Source organism: Schistocerca americana, chromosome 5 (genome assembly GCF_021461395.2).
Source record: "Schistocerca americana isolate TAMUIC-IGC-003095 chromosome 5, iqSchAmer2.1, whole genome shotgun sequence".
NCBI classification, from domain to species: Eukaryota; Metazoa; Arthropoda; class Insecta; order Orthoptera; family Acrididae; genus Schistocerca; species Schistocerca americana.
This window is the reverse complement of record NC_060123.1, coordinates 704,970,604-704,985,683: the sequence shown is the minus strand read 5'-3', so window position 1 is coordinate 704,985,683 and position 15,080 is coordinate 704,970,604. Positions and strand designations below refer to the sequence as shown.

The 15,080-nt window shown below is 37.5% G+C and overlaps 1 protein-coding gene across 1 annotated transcript in view; it reads left to right on the top strand.

Annotated features, from left to right (window-relative positions):
- The window catches only part of LOC124616645 (trehalase-like), a 319,925-nt gene extending 306,072 nt beyond the window's left edge, over positions 1–13,853 (top strand). The window contains exon 7 of the mRNA XM_047144973.1: positions 13,669–13,853. Coding sequence (XP_047000929.1) covers positions 13,669–13,718 — 50 coding nt within the window. The 3' untranslated portion in view covers positions 13,719–13,853. The remainder of the gene's footprint in view (positions 1–13,668) is intronic.
- Positions 13,854–15,080: the final 1,227 nt, after the last annotated feature.

Sequence of the window (15,080 nt, the reverse complement as noted above, 5' to 3'; positions counted from 1 at the left end):
TGGGAATAAATCCTGGTGAAAATATGATCACTGGGCTGCAACACTGCAATAAAATGAGGATAGCCGATTCAAACAGGTCTGCATCTAATATGGTCGAGAAAGCAAGACAAACATCCAGGAAGGTGAAAAAGAAGCTGGAAGACCTGATAGAGGCCATAGAAGGGCCATAATATGCAGAAGGACAGTTTTAATTAACTGTAAGTAACAAATTTCAAAAGTTTTTTCTTTAAAGTCAATTTCCTGCAAACTAAAATTCTCAGTGCATATGCCTGATTATATCAGAAACTATCACAGATAAGACTCTACGTAACATAAAAAGCCACCTCTGGTACAACATTCAGTAATATTCCCCCATTAGGAAGTTCACAAAAAAATATTTTCTACAGAAAAAACTTAATATTTTTTGTTAATAAATTTAAAAAAGTATTTCTTAGAATCTATAAAAGTAATAAAGTATATTTTAGTACAGTTGACTCTATTAGCATCATGTAACATACAGTAAAAATATTAAGCTCCTGCATCAAACAGTTTTTTTCAGAAATGAGTCAGATACTTGCCTAAATTAACGTGGGTTAGATAGGCTGGGTGTGGTCACCTTAAGGACACTAATTTTTTTCACCTGTTCAGCTATTTTTCTGTCTCATACATGGAAGAATCCCACTATTTTTTAAATTCTTTTTCCCATCAGTCTTCAGACTGGTTTGATGTGCTGTCATAAATTCCTATCTTGCACAAATCTCTTCATGTCAGAGTAGCACTCACACCCCACATCCTCAATTATTTGCTGAATGTATTCCAGTATTCTTTTATGAGAGAATACTGGAATAAGTTCAGCAAATAATTGAGGATAAAAGAAGGTTGTACACATGGAAAAATCCTGGAAATACTAGAAGGTATCAGACAGATTATATAATGGTAAGACAGAGACTTAGGAACCAGATTTTAAATTGTAAGACATTTCCAGGGGCAGATGTGGACTCTGGCCACAAACTATTGGTTATGAACTGTAGATTAAAACTGAAGAAACTGCAAAAAGGTGGGAATTTAAGGAGATGGGACCTGGATAAACTGACTAAACCAGAGGTTGTACAAAGTTTCAGGGAGAGCATAAGGGAACAATTGACAGGAATGGGGGAAAGAAATACAGTAGAAGAAGAATGGGTAGCTCTAAGGGTTGAAGTAGTGAAGGCAGCAGAGGATCAAGTAGGTAAAAAGACGAGGGCTAGTAGAAATACTTGGGTGACAGAAGAAATACTGAATTTAATCAATGAAAGGAGAAAATATAAAAATGCAGTAAATGAAGCAGGCAAAAAGGAATACAAACGTATCAAAAATGAGATGAACAGGAAGTGCAAAATGGCTAAGCAGGGATGGCTAGAGGACAAATGTAAGGATGTAGAGGCTTATCTCACTAGGGGTAAGATAGATACTGCCTACAGGAAAATTAAAGAGACCTTTGGAGAAAAGAGACCAACTTGTATAAGTATCAAGAGCTCAGATGGAAACCCAGTTCTAAGCAAAGAAGGGAAACCAGAAAGGTGGAAGGAGTATATAGAGGGTGTATACAAGGGTGACGTACTTCAGGACAATATTCTGGAAATGGAAGAGAATGTAGATGAAGACAAAATGGGAGATACAATACTGCGTGAAGAGTTTGACAGAGCACTGAAAGACCTGAGTCAAAACAAGGCCCCGGGAGTAGACAACATTCCATTAGAACTAGTGACAGCCTTGTGAAAGCCAGTCCTGACAAAACTCTACCATCTGGTGAGCAAGATATATGAGACAGGTGAAATACCCTCAGATTTCAAGAAGAATATAATAATTCCAATCCCAAAGAAAGCAGGTGTTGACAGATGTGAAAATTACCAAACTATCAGTTTAATAAGCCACAGCTGCAAAATACTAATGCGAATTATTTACAGACAAATGGAAAAACTAGTAGAAGCCGACCTTGGGGAAGATCAGTTTAGACTCCGTAGAAATATTAAAACACGTGAGGCAATACTGACCTTACGACTTATCTTAGAAGAAAGATTAAGGAAAGGCAAACCTTCGTTTCTAGCGTTTGTAGACTTAGAGAAAGCTTTTGACAATGTTGACTGGAATACCCTCATTCAAATTCTGAAGGTGGCAGGGGTAAAATACAGGGAGCGAAAGGCTATTTACAATTTGTACAGAAAGCAGATGGCAGTTATAAGAGTTGAGGGACATGAAAGGGAAGCAGTGGTTGGGAAGGGAGTAAGACAGGGTTGTAGCCTCTCCCCGATGTTGTTCAATCTGTATATTGAGCAAGCAGTAAAGGAAACAAAAGAAAAATTTGGAGTAGGTATTAAAATCCATGGAGAAGAAATAAAAACTTTGAGGTTCACCGATGACATTGTAGTTCTGTCAGAGACAGCAAAGGACTTGGAAGAGCAGTTGAACGGAATGGACAGTATCTTGAAAGGAGGATATAAGATGAACATCAACAAAAGCAAAATGAGGATAATGGAATGTAGTCGAATTAAGTCGGGTGCTGCTGAGGGAATTAGATTAGGAAATGAGACACTTAAAGTAGTAAAGGAGTTTTGCTCTTTGGGGAGCAAAATAACTGATGATGGTTGTAGTAGAGAGGATATAAAATGTTGACTGGCAATGGCAAGGAAAGTGTTTCAGAAGAAAAGAAATTTGTTAACATTGAGTATAGATTTAAGTGTCAGGTAGTCGTTTCTGAAAGTATTTGTATGGAGTGTAGCCATGTATGGAAGATAACTAGTTTGGACAAGAAGAGAATAGAAGCTTTTGAAATGTGGTGCTACAGAAGAATGTTGAAGATTAGGTGGGTAGATCATGTAACTAATGAGGAGGTATTGAATAGGATTGGGGAGAAGAGAAGTTCGTGGTATAGCTTGACTAGAAGAAGGGATTGGTTGGTAGGACATGTCCTGAGGCATCAAGGGATCACAAATTTAGCATTGGAGGGCAGTGTGAAGTGTAAAAATCGTAGAGGGAGACCAAGAGATGAATACACTAAGCAGATTCAGAAGGATGTAGGTTGCAGTAAGTACTGGGAGATGAAGAAACTTGCACAGGATAGAGTAGCATGGAGAGCTGCATCAAACCAGTTTCAGGACTGAAGACCACAACAACATCAACATTCCAGTATTCCCGTATTACTTTCTATGGCTTCCTCTGGTACCATGGGGGTCTGGTGTCTTAACACACGCTATTATCCTGTCCCTTCTTCTTGACAGTGTTTTTCATATGTACCTTTCTTTGCTGATTCTGCAGAGAATCTCCTCATTTTTTGTCTTATCAGTCCACCTGTTTTTCAGCTTTCTTCTGTAGCACCAGATCTCAAGACATCTTGATTCTTTTTTTGTTCCAGTTTTCCCAGTGTCTCAAAATTTTTTCCACGGGGTTTTATTTCATACAACTAGACTTCTCTTGACCAGGAAAGATATCTTCATCTATGCTAATCTACCTGTTTTGTCCTCCTTGCTTTATCTATCATGGGTTAATTCGCTTACAAGGTAGCTGACTTTCTTAATTCTGTCTACTTTGTAATCACCAATTATGAGGTTAAATTTCTCATTATTCTCATTTCTGCTACTTTTCATTACTTATGTCTTTTTTTGTGGTTTACTCTCAATCCAATTTATGTAATTTATGTACTCTTTAGACTGCTTATTGCACTCAACAGCTACTGTAACATTCCTCTGCACTTTTATTGAGGAGAGCAATGTCATCATCAAATCTTATCATTGATATCTTTTCACCAGAAATTTTAATCCCACTCCTGAACCTTTCCTTTACTTCTTTTATTGCTTCCTTTATGTATATATTGAGCAATAATGGTGAAAAACTTCATCCCTGTCTGACACCCTTCTTAATCTGTGCATTTCCTTCTCTTTCTATCAATCTTCTTGTGCCCACATGATTATTGTATATATTGTACAAATATATTTCTTAAGAATTTTGAATTGCACCATTTTATATCATCAAACAATTTTTATAGGTTGACAAATCTATGGCATTTCTTCTGTTATCAAGTGCATTGTCATAACTACCACTCTGATACCTTCCCTGAAGCCAAAATAATTACCATCACAGATATTCAGTTTTCTTTTCGATTCATGTATATAATATTCTTGTCATCAGCTTGGATGCATGAGCTCTTAAGCTGACTATGTGATACTCCTCATACTTACCTGCCCTTGCTACCTTCAGAAGGGTGTTGATGATATTTTTCCTAAATTCTAATGGCATGTCACCACTCTAATAGATTCTACACCCTACCTGAATAGCTATTTATTTGTCACTTCCTACACCAATTTTAGAAATTCCAATGGAATGTAATTTATTATCTTACTTATTTGATTTAAGTCTGCCAGCTCTTTCAAATTCTGAATTTAATACTGGATCCCTTACGTCTTGCATGTCGACTCCAGTTTCTTCTTTTATCGTGTCATTAGACAAGTTCTCCTCATAGAGACCTTTGGTATACTCTTCCCACCTATCCATTCTCTCATCTGGCTTTAAAAGTGGAATTTCCATTGCAGTCTTAATGTTACCACAAGTCAGTCCTCCCGATGGTCGTTCATTTTTCAATTTCTTCACATCTCTCTGCCAGTCATTTTGCCTTGACTAACCTGCAATTGCTATTTGTTTCATTCTGCTGTATTTCTATCTTTCCTTGACTTTTTTTGTGCTTCCTCCTTTCACAGATCAAGTGAAGTACTTATCCTGTTACCCATGGTTTCTTCACATTTACCTTCCATGTACCCATGTTTGTCTGTCCAACATCTGTGATTAGATGTTCAGTTCTCTTCAAATAAACTGCCCACTCCAGTATTCCTGATCGTGGTATGCATATCCTTAGTGAACTTCAAACATTTCTCATCATTCTTCAGTACCACAGTCTGTTCCACACTGATTCTTCTGGACAATACTCTTAATGAAACAACAGAAAATCCAGGATGGAATGTAACAGTATTATGAGAAGGAAAGTTGCCACTCACCATATGGCAGAGATGCTGCAGTCTCAGAGTGTGGTTTCAGTTGCCTGGGACTGCAGTCGTGTGTGTGAATTGCATTTGTGTGTGTGTGTGTGTGTGTGTGTGTGTGTGTGTGTGTGTGCGCGTGCACGAGCGTGTGTGTGTCTATTGTTGACGAAGGCCAATGGCAGAAAGCCTTTAATTGTGAAAGTCATTTTGTTGTGCCTATCTGTGACTGAGCATCTCCACTGTATGGTGAGTGGCAACTTTCCTTCTCATAACACTGTGACAATACTTATAAATTCAATCCTGCTCTTCATCATTACGAAATTGTGATCTGAATCTATGTCTGCACCAGGATATGTTTTACCATCCAATATCTGATTCTGGAATGTCTTCCTAACCATGATGTAATCCTGCTGGAATCATCCAATGTCTCTGGGACGTTCCAAAGTATCCTCTGCCTTGCTCTGTTATGTGAATGCATCACCAAGAGGCAATGTGGTCAGCACGCAGCTCTCCTCACCGTTTTGCAAATATTCCAGACTGTGGAGGCACTACTCTGACAAGTAGCTCCTAAACTGGCATCACAAAGCTGAGTGTACCATGTACCAGTTCACTCATCACATAGATGTACTTGACAGTATGAGGAATTGATCTGGCATCCTCTGCATGGCAGCCCTTTATGGTTACCACTCAGCTGTCAAGGCAGATCTCGCTTTCCTACTGCCAAGCCCACATTCTCCCATAACCCTTTCTTCTGTCCCTTCTCCTATGACCTTGTTTCTCTCTCCTGTGATTATTAGATCTTAAATATTCTCATATATTTTCTGTTGCTCCGTCTTCTGCTCACTTATATCACCATTTCTCATTCCATTATAAAACCCTCCCCCCCCCCCCCCCTCCACCTCACAGTGAAGTCATCTGTCACAATAGCTACAGTGCTCGCCAGAACTAATTTTTCCACAGCAGCTTCAACACTTCATACATGTTTGCTTACAAACAATATGTTAATAGTGACCGACAAATAAAAGTAGGTTATTATACACCACAGCTAAGGACAGAAGTTATGTAGCATATACTGTGTATACATACTGCTTTACAAGACAAATAAATGACTGTTATTATGAAACTTGCTGACCTCTAGACATTTAGGCATAGAGATGCCTATACATGATACAAAGTTTACATGATATTTTGAAAAATGTAAATCAGAAAAAGAACTCTTCAGTTTTAGTGTAACATAGCACTTCTTTAGGAAATGCCATAGTACACTCTTAGGCACTTCAAGAAATGGAAGATATTCACACAGATATTGACAGAAATACTATTATTTTAAGTTAATTGAATTACAGTGGAACAAAACACTATTGCCAGGCATCTGTTTATGCAGAGCCAAGAATATTAGCAGGAGTTGTTCCTCCCTTGAACATGAGTGGTGAACAGAAGTTGTCACTTGCTGTAGTGAATGTATTATTCCATGCAGTCGCTGATGGAAGGTGTTATGATGGATCACTAAGGAATAATGAAAAGGCCTGCATTAATAATGAACATCATGTAAAATGTAAAGTAATGAACTTACTTTATTGTATATGGACCAAATATATGGAGGAGCCAGTTGCTTATTGTAAAGTACATGGTGATAATGGTTAATTTGACAATATGTGATTGAAATGATGGCACTCTGGTTATGAGTGCTTTATGTTATATGAGGAGAGAAATGAACTCTTTCCAGCTAATTAACTAAATCTTTGGGGAAGAGGACCCAAGCATAGTGAAGAAGATTATTAGCTGGGATCAGCCTTATATGATAAATTTATAGGCGACCATAGTATCCAGAAGATAATAGCAAACAAATTGAATTATAAAAAGAAAGAGAAGGTCATGTATTATTCCAGGATGACATATGTAACTGACAGGTTTGATTTCTCCCTGTGAGTACTAGGCACAAACATGTCCACCATTATGGCCAGGACTTAGTAAGTCAGGAAAAAGAGAATAAAGAAGTTAATAAGAAAAAAATTGGAGAAAAGCAAGAAATATTGAAGAAATACACATTTCCAGAGGTAAGAAAAGTAAACAGCTGCAGAACAACAAGCCTTATAGCAGAGCATGCATTATTCAGTGTAATTGAAGAAATTGTTAAAATATGAAAGAAGAAGTGTCGAAGCTTTTGTGAGAAAATGCAAATGATACAGCAAATGATACAGTAACTGCATCCACTACTAAAATATTGGTAGAAAATATGAATGTGAAGCACACATGTAAGTTTTGCATTACGAAGCGGAAGAATTCTCGGTGAGTTTGTAGCACCTGATGGACATTGTATCGGCTGATCTACAAGACCCACTGTTTAAGGCAGTGGGCTGTCACATGACACTGTGCAACCATCAGCAGCCCAGCAGCAGCTCAGCACAGTTGTTCAACATCACATAGCTGAAAAGCAATAAAGCAGTCACAGTTCATCCCAGACACAATGTTTTGTCAGTGGGTGAGCTGTGATCATTACAATTCTCTGCATTGTGGTAAAAGAAGATTAGAATAACTAGCTAGTAGTGTGATGCAAAATGTGATAATACTTATTAGTAATTAGCAGTACCATAATAGCATATGCTTGTGTGGACCAGGAAAATGCCCGTAGAAGCACAAGGAGTAGGTATGATGACTTTACTTGTGAAACTGGAGGAGATGTTTAAGATCCAAGAGAATAGTATTAATAACAAAATTAGAGACAGCATTGATAAGATTAATAAAGAACTCTCACTAGTACAAGACAGTAAAGGTAACTTGCTAGACAATATAATCAACTTACAAAGAAATAACTGTGAATTAAGAGAAGACTTCAAACTAAATATTCATAAGTTCATGAGCTTCTGCAGTCACATCTCAGAAACATAGTTCACAGTAAACTAAATGCTTTGAAAGAAGAGATACATGCAGAAATTGTGCAGCAATGTGACTTAGTATATAAGGAATCAATTTTTGGTGATATAACGTAACTGGATAGATAAAAAATCTGCTCACCAAACAGGGGCAGAACATGCACATAAAAGAAGGTTATAATTATACAAGGTTTCAGAGCCAGTGGCTCCTTGTTCCAGTTGAAGGGTTGAGGGGGAAGAAAGAGGGTCTGAAGGAAAAGGACTGGAGAGATGTAGGAAAAGGGGTAGATTTTGGAAAAGTCATCCAGAACTGTGACAAAGGGAGACTAATGGATGGGATGAGATGGAAATACTGAATGTTTGGGACTGCACCGGATGATATTTGAAACCCTGAGAGCTCAAAGGTGGAACACAGGGTAATATGCAAGACAGAGATTACTGCTAAAACATTGTGTATGAGTTAATAAGAGTGAAAGGCTAGGTGCATTTCAGGTAACAGAGGTGGGAGGGGAATGGTTGAAAATAGGCAGTTAAGAAAATGAAAGATGTAGAAAACTAAAACAGAATGAAGAAATGCCAAGGTGGCAGAAATCAATGTAAATTAATGTCAGTTGGATAGGGAGAACAAAGGACATGTTGTAGCACTAATTCCCACCTGCTGAGTTCTGAGAATTGGTGTCTGGGGGAAGAACCCAGATTGCACTTGATGAAACAGGCATGACCGTCATGTTGTAAAGAATGCTCTGCAACAGGATACTGTAAGTTGCCAGTACAAACCCTCTGCCTATGCTCATATATAACAGTTGGTATATAATGCGTATATGTCTTCCACATGTCATATACCAGCTGTTATGTAAACACTCTTCAGCCTTTTATATCAGCATGACAACCAACAGATTATCAGTTAGGGTGAATGGGCAAAGGCAGAGGGTGTGTATTGGCAACACAAAATATCCTATTGTGGCAACACAAAATATCCTGTTGCAGAGCATGCTCTATAATATGACAGTCATGACCTCAGTGCCTGTTTCAATACATGTGCCTTCTGGATTCTTCCCCAGACACCAATTTCTCAGGACTCAGCAGGTAGGAACTAGTGGTACAACATGTCCTTGGTCCCTGCCACCCATCTGGCATTAATTTATGTTAATTTCATCTGTCTCAGATTTTCTTCACAGTAACTACTGCTTCATTCACTCCAATTTAGTTTTCTACGTTTTTCATTTTCTTAGCTGCCTATTTTTCGCTGTCCCCCTCTCCCCTCCCTTATGTACCATGCACTTAAGTTTTCACTCTTATTAACTTGTACACGATGTTTTAACAGTAATCTCTGTATTGCATGTTACCTTGTCATCCGTCTTTAAGCTCTCAACTCTTCAAATCTTGTCCACTGCAATCCCAAGCAATCAGTATTTCCTTATCATCCCGTCCATTAGTCTCCCCTGTCCCATGATTCTGGGTGACTTTTCCTTCACCCCCTCTTGCTTCCCCTTCAACCCTTCTGCCAGAGGAAGGATCCACTGGGTCCAAAAGCTTGCCTAATTATAATCTTCTTTTATGTGTAAGTCTGCTGCTGCTTGGTGAGTAGGTTTTTTATGTATCCAGTTACATTATATTAATAAGTAAGGAGATACATGAACATAATAAACAGTGTCCATGAATTTATGAGAAAGGAATGCAAAATTGTGAAAGATCAAATCACAGATGTAACAGGTCATATTGAATTATTAGAACAGAACAATGAGAACAGGGACACTATTTGTTCACATGAGATGATTACTGGGTTGGAGGAAAGGGTACAGGTATTGGAAGATGAAAAATTTCAAAAGAAAGCAGAATGTTTGAGCAGCATCAAATTTTCCAGGAAAGAGGCTATCCAGCAGGACAATGAGTTTAAATAGTTATTTATTTCAAGTTTCTGCTACCAGTCACTTTTTATTTTATGCTTAATCTAACATAATGCAACGCGTTTCGAACATGTTCTGTTCATCTTCAGGTGTTTGCACATACAAAACAAACATAGACACATAGAGAAAAGTTACTTAAAAATAAACAGTCTTAAACTAGATTAACCTAGAACACTTCATCCATTATTTTTTACTGTAGCTGCTGGTGTGGCATTTGGGCCACTGCCACTGCCCCCCCCCCCCCCCCCCTTCTGCAGTGTATGGCTAGAAATCGAAATCAGTGATGTCTTCTGCTGGTTTTCTTCTTTGTGGTTGACTGTGTATATCACAGCAATTTCATCATCTTGGTGCTTCACTTGCATCACTGGTGTATGGTGTAATGGCACAGCTGTTGATTGTCGTTATACTATTGCACTATTGCACATAGCCATGTTTAAAATCTTGAAATATTGCACATTATATTTTGTCACTGATTGCCAACATAATTCACTGCACAAATTGCTTTCTATGTTATACACACAACACAAGATGGCAAGTCCACTGTAAATGAAAGTTCAGCTGAAAATCATTTTTATTGTCAGAAACAAAAATCACGAAGTGTAAATTTATCTCCATGATGCTCTCTTGCTTACTAATCGAAGCTGTGATGATAGGCACTGTTCTTCTTTCAATAGTCTTTATTTACTTTGTCATACCAGGCAAGAGCCCCAGATTGCTGAGTAGTATTCAGGTACCATTTGAACAAGGGTACTGCAACCTACCTCTATTAGGTATGAAGATTCTTCCAATAAATCTCAGTTTGACATCTGGTTTTCTTATGATGCGTTTTCTGTTGTCATTTCACTTTAAATCAAACCAAATGCCTGTTGCTGTTGTTGTTTTATTAATGTTTTCAGAGTGAAGACTGGTTTGATGCAGTTCTTCACACTAGTCTATCCTGTGCAACTGCAACCTACATCCATCCAACTCTGGTTACTGTATACATTATTTGCTCTCCCTCCAAAATTTTAAATCCACCCTCCTCTCTTCAGTCCACTGGCAAATTTATTCCTAAAGATGTATCCTATCAACTGGTCCCTTCTCTATTTCAAGTTGTCATACATTTTATCTTTCCTCATTTTGATACATTAATATTCATTAGTTACTCAATGTATCCATCTAATCTTTGGCATTCTTCTACAGCACTACATTTCAAATGCTTGTATTCTTTTCTTGTCTGAATTGCCTGTTATCCATGTTTCACATCTGTACATCTGTAATCCATACAAATACATTGAGAAAATACTTCCTAACATTTAAATTTATATTAGATGTTCACAAGTTCCTCTTTTTCAAAAATGCTTTCCTTGCTATAATCGGTCTGTATTTTATATCCCCACTAATTCAGCCAGTTGTTTTCCTGCCCAAATAGCTGAACTCACCTATCACTTTTAGGGTCTCATTTCCTGATGTAATCCCCTCTGTACTGCCTGATTTAATTTAACTATATTCTATTTCCCTTGGTTACTTTTGTTCATGTTTTTCTTATAACTCCTCTTCAACACACTATCTGTTCTGTTCAGCTCCTCGTCCAAGTCCATTGCTGTCATTTACAGAATTACACTGTCATCAGCAGGCCTCATAACTTTTATTTCTTCTCCCAGAAATTTAATGATCCTTCCAGTGACTTTTCAGTAATCACATAATTACACAATAATGGGTCTTTCTGCCTATTTATGTACAGTGCTTCACAGCTGTTTATGTAAAGGGTCAACTGCCAATCCCTACACCAAGCACTGCTCCTCCACAATTCTTCTTACATTTCACTACAATTTTTTAGCATTGTGAGTTCTCTATACACATCACAGTAAGCCACATGGAACTTTTGATGTCATCTACAAGGTTATTTAAATGTGCTGTGAACAGTAAGACTCCTATGACCCTTTCTTGGGATACACCCAAAGTTACTTTTGCTTATAAAGATTACTCTCTATTAAGAATAACATACTATGACTTATTTGCTAGAAAACCTGAAGAGAAACTTCTAAAGAAATAGTTGTCTCTACATAATAGTTATACAACAAGGTATACAGTTGTAGACAATAGTCAGTGGACAAGCCTGCTTGGACTCTGAACTGACAGTGGCTAAGAGGCTTGTGGATGTTCAGGTGCTACACAATTCACTTATGTACAATTTTCTCAAGAACTTTGGAGAAACTTGTTAAAAGGAAAATCAGGCAGTGTGTTGGAATTCTTTTTGTTTCTGTATTATGTTCACTAGGGGCCTACCTGACAGACGATATTGATAGAAACATCAGACAGATGCTGTCTATAATAAAAAGCTGTCTGATAAAAGTTGCAGAAATAAATGTTCCATCAGATCTCAATAAGATTCGAATGTTGTACATAGATTTGTAGCTTGCTTTAAATGTCCACAAAAATGTCCACAGATGTAAAATAGTGCACTTAATAAAAAACTTAATATCTTATGGCTAAAATGTCAGTGATTTAAAATCCCAATCATTCAAGTCACACAAATACCTCAGTGCATAATTTTGTAGGGATATAAAATGGAATCATCACACAGCTCAGTTGTCGGTAAAGCAGGTGGCACACCGTGGTTCACTGATGGGGTACTGGTGAAATGCAATCAACCTGCAAAGGAGATTGCTTACAAAACACTTCTGTGACTGATCTTAAAATATAGTTGAATTGTGTGAGACTCATACCAAATAGGAGTAACAGGGGATATTCAATGTAAACAAAGGAGAACAGCATAAATGGTCACATGTATATGCTGAAAAATCTGAATTGGCAGACACTTGAAGATATACACAATTATCTCATGAAAGCCTAGTCTGAAGTTTCAAAAACCAGTATTACTTGAGGGATCAGAGGCATTTTTCAACCCCCTGCATATAGTTATTGTAGGGACCATGAAAACAAATGCATTTAAGTAGTCATTCTTCTTGCACTTAGTATTATTGGAACAGGAACAAAATCCTACAATGTGAAGCCATGGTAAGTCCACTCTGCCATGCACCTCACAGTGTTTTCCAAATATGTATGTAGCTACTTTCTCAGTTCTTTTTAAGAACGTGGAAATTATGGAGATTGGTCTCTAAATATAGCTCACCTGCTTATCTAACTCTTAATGGGTGTTACTGCTGCTTATTTCAGTCTATCATGAAATATACCATGATTTGAAAGGGGGTGAGGGTGGCACTATTGAGTCAGCTTGAGAGTTTAGAACTTTGAAATGCTGTAATGGCCATAAGAGTTACTACTTTTCAGTGACCTTTCAAACACATGATTTGGCATAGCTGATGTCTTGTGGTAAAGTATGCAATGACTGTCTAAGTAGGGTAAATTTCTTAGCCCTGTGTTTTCAGCTACTGTTGGAAGAATCATTGAATCTCGGTAGACAATAGTTTGAATTTAATTATGTGTTTAGCTGCTTCTGTCATCAGAGAGTTGAATATCACTTGCTTACCAAATTCATTCAATTCATACTTAATAATACTACCAAATTGACTTTGCTGTTCCTTGGGATTTTAAGCATACTGTTGACAGTACATAGTTTGTAACTTTTTGGTCACAGAGTAAAGACTTTTCAAAGCTGCTTTAAGTGCCCCATAAATGTCCAGTCAGAACACTGTGTTACATAAAACTATCTCTTCATAACATGAAATATTTTGATCCCAGTTCTTTGGTACTCTTTCTCCCAGCATGCACTATTCTTAGAATATTTTTAGAAAAGAATCAATTTTTTTCATCCGCTGTGTCCTTGGTAAATTTCTTCCTGAAACTCTCACTGAGTCAACAGTTATGAGCAACCCATGTGTTGCAACAGAAAGAGCTTCCTCTCCCTATGGCTCTGACACTGTACAATGTTTTATGCATGTGACATTTGTTTTTCAGAATCTCGCAGAGCTGTCAAGAGACGGAAACAACAACGTGGAAAAATATAGATTGCAGCTGACGGACTTTGATTAAAAAATGTTGCATGATTTATTTGTACTCGTATTTTCTGAGAGAGAAAAAAGGAGTTGTATATGCTTCAACTGATTGTTTTAAGATTTAATAAAAACATCTGGAATATAAAATTTAATTCATTCACTAATTCAATGAACACACATCCCTTTCTATAGCCCTTCCCAGGACGTTTCTATTATTGACTGCAGCAGACAGTTACATTATTAAATATCACTTACACATGGAAACAGGATAATATTTTTTTACATCAACAAAGAAACACTGAATTTTACACTTTTCACAAAAAATCTACCACAATCCATTCAAGAAAGCATAATCTCTGGAGAAATTTATCCAGGAGGTGGGGTAAGACTTTAAAACTGCTGTTTTAGTTTCATTATATAAATGAGTTAGTTGGGTCTGAGACCTCATCATGCCATGAGAAATAAATTTTGTAGGTCACACAAAAACTTATAATACTCCACAGAACTGATGGTTATCTGCTCAATATACAAATAAAAACTCTGTACTACAGGTTCCAGGGAGATTTGGGGGGGTGGGGGGAAGGGGGATTGGTGATAAATGCCTTTCTTACATCCCTTCCTCCCTTGTGGACACCTATGGCTGAATAACCACAATGGAGGTTTATCAGTGGAGAGACCAGACTAATCAATGGTTCTCAAAGAGGGGCAGTTGCTTTTTCAGTAGTTGCAGGGGCAACAGTCTGGTCTTGTAACATTGGCCGACATGACCTTGCCAAGCTGGTAATGCGATTAGCTGAAAGCAAGGGGAAACTACAGTTATTTTCCTGATGGTATGTAGCTATACTGGATGGTTAAAGGATGATGGTATCTTCTTTGGTAGATTATTCTGGAGGTGTAATAGCCCCCCCCCCTTCCCCCCACCAATTTGGATCTGCAGGCAGAGACTAATTGGGAGGATGTAATCATCAAGAAAAACAGAACTGGAATTCTATGCATTGAAGGATGGAGTATTAAGATTTCTTAATAGAGTAGGTAGATTGGAGAGGGTTTAAAAAAAAAAAAAAAAAAAAAAAAAAAGGAAAATGGATAGGTTGAAGTTAGATTTAGTGGGAAGTGTGCAGTGCATTGGGAGGAAGAACAGGAGATAGGGTTAATGCAGGAATTTGTCTAATAATGAATAAGAAAATAGGAATGTGCATAAGATACTATGAATATCATAGTGAAAACTGTATCATACCCAAGATATACAGAAAGCCATCATCCACCACAGTCGTACAAGTTTATATTGAAAGAATCTGTGAGGAGATAAAATAAATTATTCAGACAGCTTGGGGAGATGAAAATTTCATTGTGATAGTGGACTGGAATTTGACA